Here is an 18369-nt window from a genome sequence, read left to right as displayed (position 1 = left end):
AGGATTGTGAACCAGTTGGTAAAATGTAAAACATGCATTCAAATCATCAAAATCCAACAACTTGACTGTAAAATTCAAATAACTACAAAATATTTACTAGGATCTCTCCCTCCTGACTGCGCAAAGCTGCAAATAACAGCTTGTCCAGAAGTAATCTGTTCCTTTGATGGGAACTTTTACTTTGCAGGAAGGTGATCTGAGTGAAGGAGAACCAAGAACTGATCAGCTTTCCCTTCAAATCTCTCCTGTAGTTTAGACCACAGTTCAGGAAGGAAGCAGCTCTGCTGTATCAGTCAGTCTCATACTGACGCAAAGAAAAGGCTTTCATGTGTAGCAGATCTTGTAAGAACAAGTATATCTTGAACCTGCATTACAGAATCCAGACTCGAGAAAGCCCTTTTCCTGTCAGACATGCGGAAAAAGCTTAACTCAACTTACACGGGACGAAAACACAAAAAATTACTCATCTGACTTTCACACAGATTTACATTTACAGTATTGACTAACTCTGCAAGAGCCAAATACATTTATTCTTATATCTGACAGCAGAAGAAGATGCTGGAAAGGTTTGGGTCAATTTAGATTAATTTATTGAACAAAAATACATTTCTCCACAGATCCATACTGCAAGTGTGGAAACTGAGTAACACATGGAGAGAGCGCCCCCTGTTGGAGATCAAGACGTTGCTTCTTGTTTCAAAATTGACTCAAGGACAAACCAGTTAGTGAGCTACTGTTTTTGTTGCTTAAGTCTGACTGTTATGTACAGGGAAAATGTGAATATATTGAATAGCTGCACAAAAACAGGTAGAAACTCCCTAAACATTAAAATTATTACCATCTATTTTATTTTTTATATTGCACCTCAAGTTTCAGTTCAGTTGAGCGTTTTGCTATGGATCAGAACCTCTTTGACAGCGCTCTGCAGTTTCTTTATGGATTCTATACCAAGGCGGAAGCTCTCCTGGAAATTGCCGTTCCCTTCCTTTGCCCAGCCTGCCTGCATCTCTCTGACCCACTCCAGGATGTCATCCAGCTGCTTCTGCACCTCCTTCTGCTCCTCCAGCTCCGCTAGAAGAGCTTGTCTGGCACAAACCTCTGCTTCATAAGCTCTGTGGAGGTCTGCTAGGGACGACTCAAGCTTCAGCACTTCCTGGATAAAGCAGCACCAACAGAAAAGGTATATTTATCACAGAGATTATAGAAACAAATGAGATGTGCTTATGTATGTATCATCTGTGTTTTCATGTTGGTAAAACGGTGCAGGGAATGAAGAGGACTTTGTTGTTTTAAACCTAACAGGAAGAGGTAATTCTTAAGCTTTTAAACCTCAGTGCTTCAGACTTCCCTCCAGAAACTGTTTTAATGTACTTGTGTCTAAAGGTCCCATTTAGATAATTACAGAATTTTAAATGAACACATTATTCTACCTGAATAAAAATGATTATGTGTGGAAGTGCTTCACCTGTGCATACAATTTTGCCTGTTTTGAATCCCTCTCTGATGAATAAAAAAAAATTAAAAATCACTGAACCAAAGTAAAATGCATCCAACAGTTAAATCAGGTTTCCTGCTGACTTTGTCATGTTAAAATTCCATTATTTTCCAGACCAACATTTCCAAATTCTCAGTTCTACTTTTTTAAAGTATTTTAACATTCATCCACAATGGTCTGACTTCAATTATAAAAGCTGCAAAAACTACAAGCTGTGACAAAGAGGGAGGAAGCTGAGAAGGAAGAAGGGAAGAACACATGGAAGGACAACTGAATGAAAGGATCGAACATCGAGTGAATTTTTATTGTTCAATCAAAAATTGAAAGGCTTGGCAAGGAGTGCATCAGTCAGAGAAGCAACCAAGAAGCCCATGGTAACTCTGGAGGAGCTGCATAGATCCAGTCAAGGTGGGAGAATCTGACAACACAATTATTGACACAAATCTGGACGTAACAGTGGAGTGATATTGTTGAAAGAAACCCCTAGACCAAACTTTGCCATTAATGAGACACAGCAAGCATGTTGAAGAAGGTGCTCTGGTCAGATGAGACCAAAATTTTACTTTTTTGGCCAACACAAAAAACTATGAATGGCAGAAAACTAATACTGTACACCACCCTGAACACACAATCTCAATGGGGAAACACAGTAGTAGAAGAACCATGTTGTGAGGATGTCCTTAAGCAGTAAAAGAAAGGCTGGTCAGAGTTAAAGGGATGATTGACTGAGGAAAACTGAAGACAGTCCTGTAAGGAAGCCTGATAGCGGTTGCAAAAGTTTTGAGGCCACACAGTCAGAGGTGCAGTGAAATGGTTTGCATCATAGCACATTTTTGTTAAAATGACCCAGTCAAAGTCAAAACTAAAGCCATCGATCGCATAAAATCCCCCAAAACTGGCAAAATATGAACAGTATTCATCTAGATAAGTTCAGCTGTTGTCAAACACGGACGGTATTTATTCCTCACCTGGATGTCCTGGGGGTATTTCTTATGGGAATGGTCCTCGGGCAGGAGGACATTCGGTGGTATGGTGAAACATCGGCTAGTCAGCAGCGCCTCCATCCGCTCCGACAGCTGCTTGAAGCGCTTCTCTAGGAAATGCTGCAGCTTGCGGCTGCACTCTCTGGCCCTGGACCGGAGTAGCTCCTCGTCCGCGTCCAACTGGCCTTTCCCCAGCTCCCTAACACACTCCTTCTCCACCAAGGCTAAAATGTCGCACAGACATTCATGGAAGGAGCTGTAGATCCTTGCCATGCAGGTCTGAGGGGTGAAGCTGAAAAATTGCGCTTCATAAAGTTTTAAAGATGAAGAAGAGAAGCGGTCCTTCTCTTCCTCTTCTGTCCCAACAGTCTCCATTTCTGGCTCTGTTTCCCGCGCCATATTGAACTAAAAAATTACTCTTCTTCTTCTTCCTTCTTGGTGCTGAGTCCTGATCTTTACCGCCACCACCTGGTAAGGGGGGAAACTGCAGAATTATCATATTGTATTTATAAACGCACTGATACAAAGAAATAAAAGCAATTTGTCAATGTTTAAAATTCAGTGTCACTGACAGTCTAATGGCAACTTCTTCTCAACAAATGAAACAAAAAACCACAAACCTAACTTTTTTACATTTTTTCATGTGAGTCACAAACGACGTTCTTCACTTCCGTGACAGGCAAACACAAAGTCGTGGATAATTGTGAAGTGAAAAGAAAGGATTCATAGTTTAAGTGTGTGTGTTCAGCTTCAGCAGCCTTTACTAAAATATTCACAAATACATTTCACTACAACCAATTGTTTTCAGAAATCACCTAGTAAGGCAATAGAGTCTGTCTGGTTGTAATCCAATCTCTATACAAACACTATTGTTCTGTTGTCTAAAAAGCATCATGGAGACCAAGGAACACACCAGATGGGTAAGGAATAAAGTTCTGTCAAAGATTAAAGTAGGTTAAGGTCATAAAACAATATCCCTATCCAAGCACTATTCGATGATTCAATGATTCAGAACAGAAAGAGTATAGCACAACTGTAAACCCACCAAACTATGAACTTCTTTATATACTGACAGTTAGAGCAAGCAGAGCATTGGTTTCAGAGCAGCCAAGCCCCTCTGAAACATGATGATGGCAGCATCATGCTTTGTGGTCTCAAAATCCTGTTTCCTGTGGAAAATGTCTCTTGTTGATGTTCTTTTGACTAAACATTTAAGAAGTAATAATAAAACTATATGAATCCTTGAATAAATTGCTGAGTTGAAAGTTATTAACTGAATTTATATTCTGTCATTTGATCAATGATCTAATATCGGTTATACAGCAGGAGTGGGAATTATTAGTTATGATTAGGCATATTCATGCAATTGCAAACAGAGTCAGGAAGGTGTTACAGTGAGCCTACAGTAACCATTACACTTTCATTAACTTACTTACTTTTTAAATTCCTGGTCTTCATAAAAAAGTGATATTACTATGAAAATCATAGCCTCTTTAAAATAAAGTGATTAGCCTTACACAAGGTAGCTAATAAACTTTTAAAAAATATTCCTACATCTCACCCGTCACACCGTTTTGAAAGTCAGAGGTTGTTAAATAAGAGCCCTCAGGGCATATCCAACCCAGTAACGTTTTGCATCTGATTCATGGAGTTTATAACTATTATTGGTTTAAACTGAAAAAACATAGTATACAGTTACAACACTCCGGTGTAAACATTCATTTATTGCTATTTTTAACCTATAAGTACTCAAAGTGACGTCCATTCAACCTCCCACTGAGGTGTGCCTAGTCAACAGCTGTGATCGAACCTGGTGATTTTTGAAAGCTTCTTCTTTTCTCTGATTTAACACTTAAAACCTGTCCTCAATTACACTCAACCCATTTAAAGAACATTCTATGTCACATCTGGCTTTAAACAGTAAAGTAGACAAGGCAAATCCAGTTTTCACAAAAAAAACTAAACAGGTTACTCGAATAATTTTGAATATTTTATTTAGTTATTACATTTCACAGTTATAAGATCAATGCATAAGGTAGTCTTTCATGTGTTGTATTAGACTTGGTACACATACTTTTCCTCAAAATGTATTTTTTTTCTTTGTTATTTAACAAAAATTCTGTTTTAAATATTCCTAAAAATCTTTTCATTTCATGTGAGTTAAGTTAAATAATAAAATCTAGCCTACATCAAATGATAGTTGTCAAGCTTATTTATGTCGAAACACTAAACATAGATTATGCCATGAAACATAACCCTGGTGAATTTATTTATTTAAGAAAGGATAAGGTCCATGTAATTTGTGTTATACGTTATGATTTAACTCTAATGAGGACTAGGTCTGGGTTCTCAGGCTGAAAATCTCAGAGTCCTTTTGTATGACTTTCAACAAATTTTCTTCAATAACCTGCTGTATGGAAACCTACTTTGGCGTTCTGCCCTCTGGTGGAGAATCTAAGTATCGCAGGTGGTTATCGCCGGTTGGATTCAAGAGTCCAGATGGCTGCGCACAAACTCTGTGAAGTTTTTACTGAATACATAGCAGTTTTTAAGAATGGTTATAGTAAATAAAATGTAAAATGAGTCTTTAATAGAAAGACAAAACACATCATAGCTTAATACATCATGAAGAATTTTATAAGTTAACTGGGCTGCTTGTACTTTGGGTATTGAACCATATTTTATGGGTATGTATATCAGGCAGTTTTAATAATTTTTTTTATTTAATTTGTAGTACATATATCAATATCAAAACTGCAATACACTTATTACTTAATTTAGGCTTCAATAAAATGAAATAAATATAATTTTAATTGGAATGTGACATATATGACACCTCAGCATTGTTTTAAATATATAAGTTTAATAATGTAATAATTTCTACATTTAGATGGAAAAACGTAAAGTGCAGGAATCATTTTATATAACTGATTATGATGATAGTTGAGTTCAAGTGACATGGAAGAGTTAGGGGAGGATAATGATACTGATAGTAATGAGTAATGGAGTCCTACGGGTATATCCACTACAGATGGGTCAGATAGCATAGATAAGACAATAAAAATGAAAAAGAACTAGACAAGAAGGATTGACAAATGAGAAAAAAATACTGAAACTCCAAAAAGTATATTAATCTGTCAAGGATGGCATATTTAACTCCATGGGAAAACAGTAAGAAATGTCAGCACTACTCTCACAAGTTCTTACATGTATACTGCATAAAATTCTAAATTAACATCTAAACGAAGACAAAAATCTATTTTCCTGGACTTTCATAGGGAAATTAACATTATAAAACATTACTATGCTAAAACACCAAACCAGGGCCATGTCTCTAGATGTAAGAGATTATTGCACTATTATTGCAATATTTGTTCTTGACTTTTCAATTAAAGTAAACATATTTCTAAATATGTTATGCACATCCTGTGTAAAAATGCCAAATCCATGGAACATTTTTATAAAAGTGTTGACAGTATTAAATTCCAAATAAGTGTGCCATTTTTTTCTATGCATTAAGAATAAATGTTTTTGGCCGGTCGGACAATAAATACGTCACCAACATATTCAATGTATCAATTATGATACAAAAACACCAGATGGTGTTTAGGGGACACTTGTTTTGTTTTATTAAAATCATCCAAATGACATGTTAATGGGAAAAAAAAAACTCCTTCGTTAGTTTATGGCGTATTTCAACAATCCCTCCAGTGGGTGGCGGTAGTGCTCCTTTGAGCTGGTTTGCCAACCACCTCTGGCTGTAAAGAAGAGGAAGTAAAAGTAGCAGCAGCAGCAGAAGGAGAGGGAGGAGAAGACAGCGGCTTTTACCTCCACACGTGTAATACTTTTTATGTGAATCTACCTTCTGAACCTTTTATAAGCTAAACCCGCTTGGCCAGAAAAGGTAGGTGTGTTGCAGCTCTGCATACCGCTTGTCGGAGGCAGAGGTTCCTGCTGGAAGTTTAGCCGGATTGGCTTCTGTTAGCACCGAGCTGGTGCCTTTTTTACTTTTTGTTGTGCTGTTGCTAACTGCTGCTAGCTGGTTAACGGCGGTAACCTGTGAAGCTGCTCAAATTAAACTAAACTTCAATCGATGATAACCATATCTCTATATATAAGGAACTAACATGTGCTGTCATCCTCTCTGCCGGTGGGAAGCCATTGTAGACGAAGACCATGGGGGCATATCTGTCGCAGCCGAACACGACCAAGACCTCCTCCGACGGCGGCAACAGCAGCATGAGCTACGGCTTCTCTGCCATGCAGGGCTGGCGGGTGTCCATGGAGGTGAGACCGAAAGTGATCCACTCATCATCCATCATAGTAGCTTGTTTACTGAACCTAACGATGGGAAATCGGCTGGAGTACGAAAAAAAAAAAAAAACTGCACGTTATAAAGATCTTGATGGTCCGTTGGTTCATATTGAGGAGAGACATTTAAAGACAAACCCAGGAAAATAATATTCCTGCGCATCACCTGCAGCGATTTAACAAAGTTAAGGTGTTGTCGGCCTGCTGCAGCTGAGTGACTGATTTTTATGTGACATATAGACCCTATTTATGTCCTGCATTCATGCAAAACAGTCATTCCCAAACTGAGGTCCGTCTGTCGGACATGAAAGCCTAGTGTTGGGATGATCTTTGGAAATCAAGATACAAAAAAAAAAACACATTGTTGGTAGTTTGCAGAGAATCCTCTAAATATAATTTCATTTGTTCAAACAGGCTTGAATCTGTAGATTTTGTATTTGCAACCAAATTTCTCCTTAACAAAAAGTAATTTGCTCCACAAACTCCTAAATCTGACACAACACTCATCATCACTGTTGTTTATAGCGTAACAGGTTCATAAATCATTTGTAAAACATTGCTAGAGGTATTATGTGAACTATTAATAAAACAAAGGCAGAGTTTAAAGACATCGCAGGCTCTCTCAATCGTAAGCGTATTGCACAGCTTCCATCAGTTGCCACCTAACACAATGAGCATACATTTTGGTAGTCCTGGTACTGCTTGCATACTGAAAAATGATAGCAGTACCCTCACCACCTTCTCCAGGCTTGCAATAAAGCCAAAGTCAATCCGTACTTGCCTGTGGACTCCCATCAGGCAAAATGCTATAACCTTGTTATTGTATAGAGATATGGTGCATGAGATCCTTTGTTTGGGTTATGCTGCACACAGAATATTTGCACTATTTCCCCTTATTGCGTGCACTTTTTTGATGGCTCTGGGAGAGCATGTCGCGCCACCACCATCCGTGTATTTGCTGTTGTCGTAGAATGCAGAGGAAAAGCACAGACAATGTTACACTGGAAGAGACGTGCATGTAACAACAACTAAAGCATATACTGGCAAAACAAAACCATGAACCGAGAGTTGTGCAGCTAGGTGACCTGTGCGCTTGCTACAACTGTCCTGCACATTTGTGTTCAGAGGAAAATGAATGTTTAAGCACCAGTCGGAAATGTATTCAAATACATCTATTTTTAGAAGTTCCGCTGTGACATATTTGTCGTGCAAAATAAACAAAGTCTAGCAGTGTTTCTATTTTATTTATTTTTTTATTTATTTTTATTTTTTTACGGCTCGGTTTCAAATCACTGGGTCCATTCATTGCCAGCCAGCTGACAAATGTTGAGAGGGAGGGAAGGGTTTTTCAGGCAGCAGAAGCGGTGGTCACCTTCAATCAGGGATGGCTTGTTAGATCAAACTGTTGACAACATAAATATGTAGAAACTACCAAAGATAACATTCCACTTTGTTTGTGTTTTTTTTTTTTTTTTTTTTTTGAAGGGCTATAACACAGAGAAGAGGAAAACATGCTACAGGTCCTTAGAGAGAAATAGTCATTAGGGCTACACAGTATATTGCAAATTGTCTGTCATTGTAACATGACTGAACACAAGTCATATCTTTTATCACTCCATTCAGCAACATTATTACTTATCGCATGTTTTCCTAATATCATGCAGCATTTATGCATCAGAGCACATGTTCCTAACGTCAATCTTATTTGTATTTAACTCAGAAGTACATCAAGGTACATGTTCAATACATTTATTGACCAAAATCGGTTAGTTTTAATGCATTTAATGAATAATACTGACATTTTCAGCATTGGACCCACCAATTACCAGTCTATCTATGGTTATATCAGCCATACAGTTGAGATAGGCTTACCCCACTATAAATTTTGGATCTGATTGAGTCATCTCGCGTATGCACTGGCTTATATGCTGTTTGAAATGGAGGCTCCTCCCACCCATCAGCTGCTTTATTGTGCAGATCCACAGTGATGTATATGAATCTAAGCTAAAACCTCTGATCTAAACATGCCAGGACAGATCTGAGCATAAAACTTCACCCTCAAATTGTTATAAATGGCCACCTGAGATGAAATCAGTCTGTAGGCAAAATGTATTTCATGACCATTTGCAAAGACCTGATTCATATTAAGCATCAGTCTTCAGTCTGGCTAAAACACGTTTTCTAAACCAGCCCAGCTTCCTGCATATTTTAAATGTGTTTGTGCTCCAACACCTCTCTAAAATGACTGCAACCCATCCTCAGCCGACCATCAGGCTCTGCAGAAACCCGTTAATGAACCATTTATTCGAAGCGGGTGTGTGAGGCAGCTGGCAATCATCTTTAACCTGCAGGACAGCGTGCCCTGTGGACCATTGTTGGAGACCACCATTTTATAAACACTGGAGTTGGGTTCATAAAAAAAAAAAAAATCATCGCATAACCAACATGTTTTTTTTTTTCTTCATTTGTGTCACTTCTGAACATGACATTTTGCATTTTTCCCCACCAGCCTTTTTTAACATTTTGGTTAATTTTTATGTCGCAGGACGCTCACAACTGCAACCCGGACTTTGATGAAGAGACAGCTATGTTTGCTGTGTATGATGGACATGGAGGTAAAACTGTCAATTTTCTTTTAATGTCTTCAAATATGTTATTTCTTCAAATAAGGTGAAAATATGTAATTCTACAATGAAAAATGCGTAGGATCCCTGGAAACTACTTTGCAGCTTTATCTCATTTTATTATCGTCACACCTGTTTTTGTGGTGTTTCCATGGCGTTCCTCGGTTTCTTTGTTTACCATGTCGCTCTTCTATCTAGAGGATTTATATTGCCAGCTGCTCTCATTTAGGTGAAGAGGTGGCCCTGTACTGTTCAAAGTATCTTCCTGACATCATCAAAGAGCAGAGGACGTACAAAGACGGAAAGCTGCAGAAGGTGAGAAGCTGGCACCACCGCATGATGTGTTCATCCTGAAGAAGTGAGCAGATCCGGGTGCATCCTAATAAATTAGAATCTAATTAAAAAGCTGATTCATTTCAGTAATTCAATTCAAAAAGGGAAACTCATATCTGTTTGGAGTGTTCAGCTTTTTAGAAAGGTAGAATATTACAGGACCATTTGTATAGATTCAACTGGCCATTATTAAGTGACAGCCAATGCACCCAGTTTTCAGACTTTTTACATGAGCAAACAATGTTGTTTCCTTCTGCATCCAGGGAAGATAAAAACATCCTTCATCACTACATTTAACACCTGGTGCGCTTTGGCGGTTGATCTTTCCCCGTTTTACCCGAGTCGCTTCATTAGTGCTTACGGGATTAACTGTTATTTCATTTCAAAAATATATCACTAATCATAGAAAGTTTTATAAGGATAATAAGAGAAATTAATACATATTTTATCCCCAGTGCATTTATTTAATCAAGAATTGATTATTGTAACATGATACTCACCTGCCTGAATAAGACATCTTTGGAGACCCTGCAGGTTGTTCAAAAGGCCACTACCAGTCTTCTGACCCTGTCACCTAAGTTTTCTCAAGTCACACTGCTTCTAGTCCAGCTAAACTGTCTCCCATTGTTTTTTTCCTTCCACCTAACTTTCAATTAATATGCTTGGATACATCACTCAAAGAACATCCAGCTTCCTTTTTTAGCAGTGACCTTTTGTATCCCACCCTCTATGTGGAGGGCATCAGTGATTGTGTAGGCTGTAACTTGGACTTGACAAAACCATTTCTGTATGTAAAATGTTCTCTGAAACTGAATTGTGGTTTTTCATTTGCTGTGAACCATAATGACAAAAAATAAACATTTGGAATAAAATTAGACTTTGAAATAATGTAACTTTTTGATTCAATTCTGATTTATTGAGATTCGCCTGCATGTGTACTGCCTCGCTGTGATGGTGTTAGACATTAGTCAATGGTACATTTTCCAAAGCTGACATTTATGTGTTTGCAGGCGCTGGAGGATGCATTTTTGGCCATCGATGGCAGAATTACCACAGAGGAGGTCATCAAGGAGCTGGTGCAGATTTCTGGGCGCCCCACTGAGGAGCCGCCTTCTGAAAAGGTTGCAGAGGAAGATGACCGTGAGTAAATACTGCCTGATAACTAATTTCAGAGGAGTAAACGTGAAACACTTTGTCTCCATAAATGCACCAAATCCCAGACGACCACAGCAACATACTTTAAATTTGTGATTCTGTGCCTCTCTCCTCATCTCAGTGGACACTGAGGAGGCGGCTTTGCTCCACGAGGAGGCCACCATGACCATAGAGGATCTGCTGGTACGCTACGGCCAGAACCTCAACGCTGTCAAACACGCAGCTGCCAGGTACTCCGGCAACCAACCAGTTGGACAAAATAACAGAAAGCTTCAGCATGCATAACTGTTCACCTCCCCCTATAGTCGGTGCTTTGTATAGCCTCCTTTTGCAGCAATTACAGCTGCAGGCCCCTTTTATAAGTCTCTATGAGGTTGCCTCTGGTATCTATGCCCATTCCTCAAGGCAAAACATCTCCAGCTCCTTCATGTTGGATGGTTTTCACTTGTGAACAGCGATTCTTTTTTTTCTTCCCAGTCCAACCACAAATTCTCAATTGGATTGAGGTCTGGGCTTGGACTAGGCCGTTTAAACGTTTCTCCTTAAACTACTCGAGTGTTGCTTTAGCACAATGGCGGTTGCTCTAAGACTGCAAGGGAAGCTCAGCTACCCCTAAAATGTCAAAAAAATAAGTGATCGAATATATAATGTTGTGTGTACATGTCATTGACTAAATATGCACTACAACGCGCTCAACATTTGTTCAGAATCAGCTTCTTATCACTGGTAACGACGCGGCTTTCCTCTCACTCATTCCCACAGCTTCACAGTGCTTTAAACAGTGAGTTCAATAGCAAAACAAAAATGCTGGGCTTTGTCCCCCCCATCGGATGCTCAGCGTCTCTGGGGGTCTATGGGGCAGTGGGCTGACCTCGGCTGGCCCGGACGCTCAGCTTCTGCTTGATGATTGGATGATCTGTCTGAGGCTGATTGCCTTTTTGATTGACAGCGAAATGAGCGAATCAGCGATCTTGAAATTGAGCTTCCCCTCCTTGAAAGACCAGCATCCGCCACTGCTTTAGCAGTATGCTTTGAATACGTTTGCAAGGCACTATATGGCGTTCCTGGGGTTCAGCATGCTCCTTTTCCCTTTCCCCAGTGCGGCAGCCAAGAAGGCCTCTTGCCAGAACGCTGAGGCTTCAAAAGATAAAGAAGATTCTGAGGCCCAGAAGAAAGGAGTGAATGGAGAGGTGGAGGAGGAGAGTGATGGGAAGGTGAAAGAAGGAGCAGCGTGTGGGTCTAAGCTGCGAGCCTGTCGGAGAACAGGAGGTGGTGAAGGGAGTGGTTCAGGTGAAGACATTACATTCAGAGGCTTTCATAATATATTTATTTCTTGATAACTTTTTTTTAACCCCCCTTTATTTGTTGCTGTGCAGCTGAGAGTGGAGAGTCGGGAAGCTCCAACGGAGAGGAAAAGGCTGGTAAGGCAGAAGGAGACGCAGGGCCTTCCTGCTCCTCTGCGTCCTCAAAGGCTGCTGGAGAAACCAAATCCAGGTTTTTTGATGACAGTGAAGAGTCTGAGGAGGGAGAGGAGGAGGAGGAGGAGGGCAGTGACGAAGAGGTGAGAAAAGGAGATCAAAATAAAATGCTGTGTTAGGCTGCGAAAGTTCACACTGAATCACTTGATAGAACTTTCCTTCAACCTTCAGGATGGGAGTGATGAGGGAGAAGCAGACAGCAGTGAGTTGGAGGAAGAGGACACAGAGGAGGGAGAGGAGGACTCTGAGGATGAAGAAGAGGAGGAGATGTGTCTACCTGGAATGGATGGAAAAGAAGAGGTCTGTAGGAAGGGAAGCAACCAGTTAATCTCTTATTTGTAAATGAATTCTAATATTGTGGGGAGTGGAGTGCAAAAAACCACATATGTTAAAGTCATGGTTACTTTTGCTCAGGAATTAGGCTGTATTTTAAATATTTCAGTTGATTATAGATATACAAACATAAAATGGTGTTAATTTATTGTGAAAGTAGATGTTAATTTAGAGCGTTTAAACTTTGAGGAAGTGTTCATCCAGTTCGTAAGGGTTGCAGCTTCACGTTTTTATTCTGCTGTTCAGTATGTTATCTGCACTAAATCAGTAATCAAGAACCACAGCTTCTGCAGTGGACTTCTTGCATCAGAGAGATGCTCCTGCACATCAGTTCCCTGGTTATTTCAAGGTGTGATGTTAATGTGTGAACTGCTGTTGTCTCGTCTTGCCTCCACCAAGGCAAACCTGAAGCGGAGCAGCAGGAATCGCCTTTGGAGGCAATTATCTCGCTGCACATTCAGCCTTCCCGGCAAAACATTTAGCCCCTAAAAAAGGTTTATTGTTGTGGGGCAGACATGTCGAGCTCAACCCCACGTGAATATATCTGGTGTGCATTATAACCAGCCCATGGTATATTATGCAGAAGACCTAAAAAAACAAACAAATCAAATGCTTTTGAGCAGACTACAGTTTCTCAGCTTGTTGAAAAACAGACCAAATATTAAGCTACAGAAAAATAATCTTACTTTAATGTCCTGGTACCACTGAACCCTGAAAGTTTGACGGGTGCTGCTGCACCTCCAACAAGTTCGTAAAAACCTTTAGCACAAAAAAAAAGCTTCGAAACATTCTGACAGATGGACAGATATAATTTCACAATAAATACCTTAAAAGTATTGTAGAAACCCTCTGTGTTCAGTTGTAATTTTAAACAGGTGAGCCTCTCTGACAGGCATCTGGACTAACATTGGAACAAAACCTTAGTTGTCTGTTGTTCATGTTTTTACCTGCATCAAAAATCTCAGATGGACAAAGTTCATTAAAGCTGAAAAATATTCAGCTTTTTAGCTACAAAAATATGCTGCAAAACATTTGGATTTTAATTATCTGGTTAAAAAACTTGGGGGTGGTTTTTGCTCGCGTGTGTGCGCGCCTGCATTAACCACAGTAGCTCTTTAACAGTTTGCCCCGTCTTCCATCTTTGTGTATCCGCAGCCCGGTTCAGACAGCGGCACCACAGCAGTTGTAGCTCTGATCAGAGGGAAGCAGCTGATTGTGGCCAACGCCGGAGACTCTCGCTGCGTGGTGTCTGAACGGGGTACTTTGAGTTTGATTTCTTTACATTTTGAAATATCAGCAATGAAACCACTAAATATTTTAAGTATTTTTTAGTTGGCTTGTATGAAATGAAACAGTTTCTTTGCTGGCGCAGGTAAAGCTGTGGACATGTCCTACGACCATAAGCCAGAGGATGAGGTGGAGCTAACTCGAATCAAAAATGCTGGAGGGAAGGTGACCATGGATGGACGAGTCAATGGTGGACTGAACCTCTCCAGAGCCATCGGTGGGAAACATTCAGACCAATGATTTTTTTTTTTTTTGGTCATTGGAACATTTACAGCCTAAATGAACAGATTGGTCAATACAGATTCTTTGCACACGTTTTCTCAGGTGACCACTTCTATAAAAGGAACAAATCATTGCCCCCAGAGGAGCAGATGATCTCTGCCATGCCCGACGTCAAAGTTCTGACGCTGAACGAGGATCACGACTTCATGGTCATAGCCTGTGACGGCATCTGGTAAGTCTTAACCATCATCAGGATGACGACGTACCACAGTGAGGGCTGCAAGGCTAGCCGCTACCAGGGGAAGGCAGGCAACGCTAAACCCAGAGAACAGAGACTGGAACGGCAGGAAGGAAATGGGTTTGATTCCCAATAAAATGGTACAAACAAGCTCGAAATAAGAACAATAAAAGGTTAAATATCCAAAGAGCTTAAAGTGGTAATAAGTTGATTAAAATTTATAAAAACCCAGAGCTGATCGACAAGCTCACAGCGGAGAAAATTAGTCACTGCTCACATATGGTTGGGTTAAGTGTTTTTATCATCGGCCTCACAATGTGATTTTAAATAATTATCCTCCAAACTCATCAAACTTTAAACATGGTCATTTTTACTCTCCCACTTTTTTCCCTATGGTTTTTTTTTTTTTTTTTTTGGTGAAAATGGTCATGGTAGAACACCTTTAAGAACCGTTTCTGTAAATGGGTTTGCAGGAATGTGCTGAGCAGTCAGGAGGTGGTGGACTTCATTGCTGAGAGGATGAAACCAGACCTGGATGGCAAAATCAGAGCTCTCTCCTCCATCGTGGAAGAGGTAAGAAAAGGCTGCTTTTGAGTCCTAACAATTTGTCAAGTTGGTGTCATTTATTATTTAAATCTCTGTATGTCATCCAAACAGCTTTTGGACCACTGTTTGGCACCTGACACATCTGGAGACGGTACAGGATGTGACAACATGACCTGCATGATTGTCACGTTCAGGCCACAGTCCGCTCAGTCGGACGACATGAAGAAGAGAAAGCTAAATGAGGAGGAGAACGGAAACGACAGCAAAAAGGCGAAAAGCAACTAGAGGAGAGAAACTATCCCACAGGGAGCGGCTGTAAAATGAAATCCTTACCTCGCTAATATGATTTCCCCCTGAAGCAGACGTCACAAAGCCCAACATCAGCTCCACTACGATAGTTTTTTTTTTCTTTGTGCTTTGTTCTTGGTGGATTTTCATGTCGACGCGCCGTGCCGGTGTTTTTCTTTTTTTTTTATCAGTTCAGACACTCTTTCTTGTTCTTACGTTTAATAAAGGGGTAGACCTGCCTTTCCTTGCCATGTGAAGTAGCTGCGCTTTCCATGAATTTCCCAACTGAGGGGCACGGGAGGAGCTAGTTCACAGAAACAGAAATAGTTTTATTTCTCTACATCGCTTCTTTGCGAGTGCAGTCCTGAGCTGCACTCTAATCCTGCATCTGTTTCCAGCTGGCAGCTTTGGTTATTTTTGCAAAGCTTTTAGGTCGTTTGCAGAGCAGACTCACCTGCATCTGATTCACGTTTTACTGTTGGAGATCTGCGTGGCCTTTGTGGCTCTGCACTATAAAAGTGTCCCTGAACTGCCATGAAACTGGGCAACGCTCCACTGATGCGTGGTGGACAGTTTACTGTAGATGGTGTAAAGGAGTGGTCATGATTGAAGCTTTGTGATGCAGTGAGATTGGGTCGTCTAGTGTCACTCTGAATGTGTTGTTTCCATGTTTCAGGTTCCTCACTGATGAAATCTCAACCTGTGGCTCTGACTTTGCTCATTGAAGAGAGAGGAATGGATTATTTTGCTCTCATCGTTCATATATACATCTTTCCATTTCAGCACCCATTCACCATTTATGACTTTTGTTTTTCCTTTGCCCTGCTGATCCTGTAAAAGTACTTTGTAAACTTCCTGCCTTTTTTTTATCATTCCTGGTTTGTTTGTGTTGTTTAAAAGCCTGTTCATGTTCATATGGGCAAAATGTCAGGGTTTATGACGCTTACGGACTTTCCATCTGTGAGAAATAACAGCAGGAAAAATGAACATCTGCAGCATCTTCCTTTGTTCCCACTGTAACACCTTTTAAGGATCACCTTTCATGTATTTTAGGTAAAAATAAAAGAAATCTTTCCAGTGAGCAGTTTAATTTTATATATATATATATATATAAAATCAGTCCTGTGGCAGTTTTAAAGGATATTTTTTTTTGTAAGCACATTCTGATCACACCTTGATGGCATACTGTGGAAAGGAAGCACAAGGTTATTTTTCTGAGATGGAGAAATATTTTGAAGTTCAGAGCACCAAGACTATAGCTGTCATCTTTTTTTCCCCTTTTTGATTTTATTTTCCGAAGTCTGATTTAAATCGTGATTGTAAGTTTCTAGTGTTCTCTTGTCAGCATACCCTTTTTTCTGTACATAGGTTTTTCAATACTTGCAATTGAAGAAAGAAATGCTTTTTCTTTGTAATTGTGAGTCAGTGTGACATTTTGGTGCATACTCTTGACACCAGTATGTAAGTACATACAAATAAAAATTTTTTTTTAAATAATCACATTTACTCTTTCATGTTCTGGAATAAAATGTGAAATTCTTTGTAGAAAACAATTACCAGAACAGTTTTAAATGAGACGTACAGAAGCCAAGAGACCATAGTTTAACAAATCAGCTCATTACAGCATCTTGAGGTGGAGAGCTTTGTTATAGATGCTTATATTGTTTTAAGAGAATAAAAACCTCAACAGAATCATATGATGAGGCTTGTTTACTCTCAATAACTTGATGTTTAAACAAAATTGTTCATGTTGCATTTAAGCAAAGTTCTCAAGCTATCAACCAGTTTTTGAATTTCTTTATATTGTGAATTTTTTGGAGAAGGGGGGACTCGATGGGGACTCTTGGCAGTACTTCCTTTTCTACTGGTAGACCTGCCTGCAGCTTGTGTTACAGTAGATCTTTAAATCCTGGTTTCTGAAGTCGACAGATCGTTGGGTTTTAGCTTTATAACAGTGAACTTTATGGTCCCTGTAGAGATGTTTGTTGTGGACTGCAAGCTGAAGATATTCATGCTTTCACATCACAGCAAACGGACCAATAATATTTGTGTCACAACACACTTTAACCTCACAGAAGTTTACAATATATTTTGCACATATGTGTTGGACATGTTCAGTATTTTAAAATCTTGTGCTGTTGTAAATTATGTCAGCCTAAAGCTGCATTTTTTAACAATTTGAGCAAGATCGGGACGAATGAGTTCTTAAACTGGAAGCATTCGCAGGTTTTTTGTATAGAGCAAATGTGAAGGGTCATGCACTATCCTCTGTCCCTGCCTAAGGACAGCCTGCTCATAAGTTGTCTGGCAATACTAATATTGCTTATTCTCCATCACTGTCATGGTTGTATGAACAGATGAGTGAGTTTAGATTTCACTTTAACTGAGGTTGCCATTCCAGGCGTCCATCCCATATCTAACTAAACTCTGGAGCGCTGCTTGGTAGAAGAAAAACATTATTCTATGATCCACAAGGAACTATTTGATCATTATTTGTGGACAAAGTAAATGAAACTGAGGAGCTGATAGCCCTGGGGAGCACCTGTGCCAATGAATCCGAGTTCTGATAGGTTGTTGTTTCCTCTAATATGCTGCTGACCATTTGAGGTTGTTTCAGTCGTATCTGAATGATTGAAGCTTTTGTGGCGATCCCCAAAGCTCAATTTTAGATCCCTTATTCATTTCATACATGCTGCCTTTAGCTTTCATTTTTAGAAAACATATAGTATCTTTGCATTGATGACAATATCCAACTTTAATCTGCCCATCAAGCCTGGCAATAAGGACTCAACGTTGCCACTTTTGCAATAAAGAGTACTAAGAGTTAAAAGCTTGATAGACTTCCTGAATTTAGAAGGAACTAAAACAAAAGTAATCTGGTTTGGAACATCCCTTCTTGGTCCTTTGCCCACTTGCTGTAATTATACCGAGTGATCTATGACAGTTCTTTTGATAAACAAATAATTGCAGTTGTAAATTCAATCTCCTTTTGAGTTTGAATCAGATTCAAATACTTTTAGAGCAACAAAAAAAAACAACTAGCTTACAATCAAATTACATGTAATCAAGGGTTATG

General features: G+C 39.6%; 2 protein-coding genes across 3 annotated transcripts; one reads left to right on the top strand and one right to left on the bottom strand.

The window, feature by feature from the left end:
* Positions 1 to 573: 573 nt before the first annotated feature.
* Positions 574 to 2912, bottom strand: mis12 (MIS12 kinetochore complex component). Its single transcript, XM_047363537.1, has 2 exons — positions 2464 to 2912; positions 574 to 1153 (listed from the first exon to the last, which is right to left on the bottom strand). The coding sequence occupies exons 1-2, from the start codon at positions 2875 to 2877 to the stop codon at positions 878 to 880; spliced, it is 690 nt and encodes a 229-aa protein (XP_047219493.1). The 5' UTR covers positions 2878 to 2912; the 3' UTR covers positions 574 to 877.
* A 3291-nt stretch (positions 2913 to 6203) lies between these two features.
* Positions 6204 to 16790, top strand: ppm1g (protein phosphatase, Mg2+/Mn2+ dependent, 1G). 2 transcript variants are annotated; one of them, XM_047364139.1, is made up of 14 exons: positions 6204 to 6316; positions 6637 to 6765; positions 9335 to 9404; positions 9643 to 9728; positions 10757 to 10886; positions 11023 to 11131; positions 12001 to 12191; positions 12278 to 12462; positions 12551 to 12679; positions 13868 to 13970; positions 14085 to 14216; positions 14324 to 14453; positions 14933 to 15032; positions 15117 to 16790. In XM_047364139.1, exons 2-14 carry the CDS (start codon positions 6655 to 6657, stop codon positions 15288 to 15290), a joined length of 1650 nt encoding a protein of 549 aa, XP_047220095.1. In that variant the 5' UTR covers positions 6204 to 6316; positions 6637 to 6654; the 3' UTR covers positions 15291 to 16790. The 2 variants fall into 2 exon arrangements, with proteins under 2 accessions (XP_047220095.1, XP_047220094.1); XM_047364138.1 differs by having other exon boundaries at positions 6224 to 6382.
* Positions 16791 to 18369: the final 1579 nt, after the last annotated feature.

Source organism: Girardinichthys multiradiatus, chromosome 4 (genome assembly GCF_021462225.1).
Source record: "Girardinichthys multiradiatus isolate DD_20200921_A chromosome 4, DD_fGirMul_XY1, whole genome shotgun sequence".
NCBI classification, from domain to species: Eukaryota; Metazoa; Chordata; class Actinopteri; order Cyprinodontiformes; family Goodeidae; genus Girardinichthys; species Girardinichthys multiradiatus.
The sequence above is the reverse complement of the archived record's forward strand: the minus strand, read 5'-3'. Positions and strand labels throughout refer to the sequence as shown.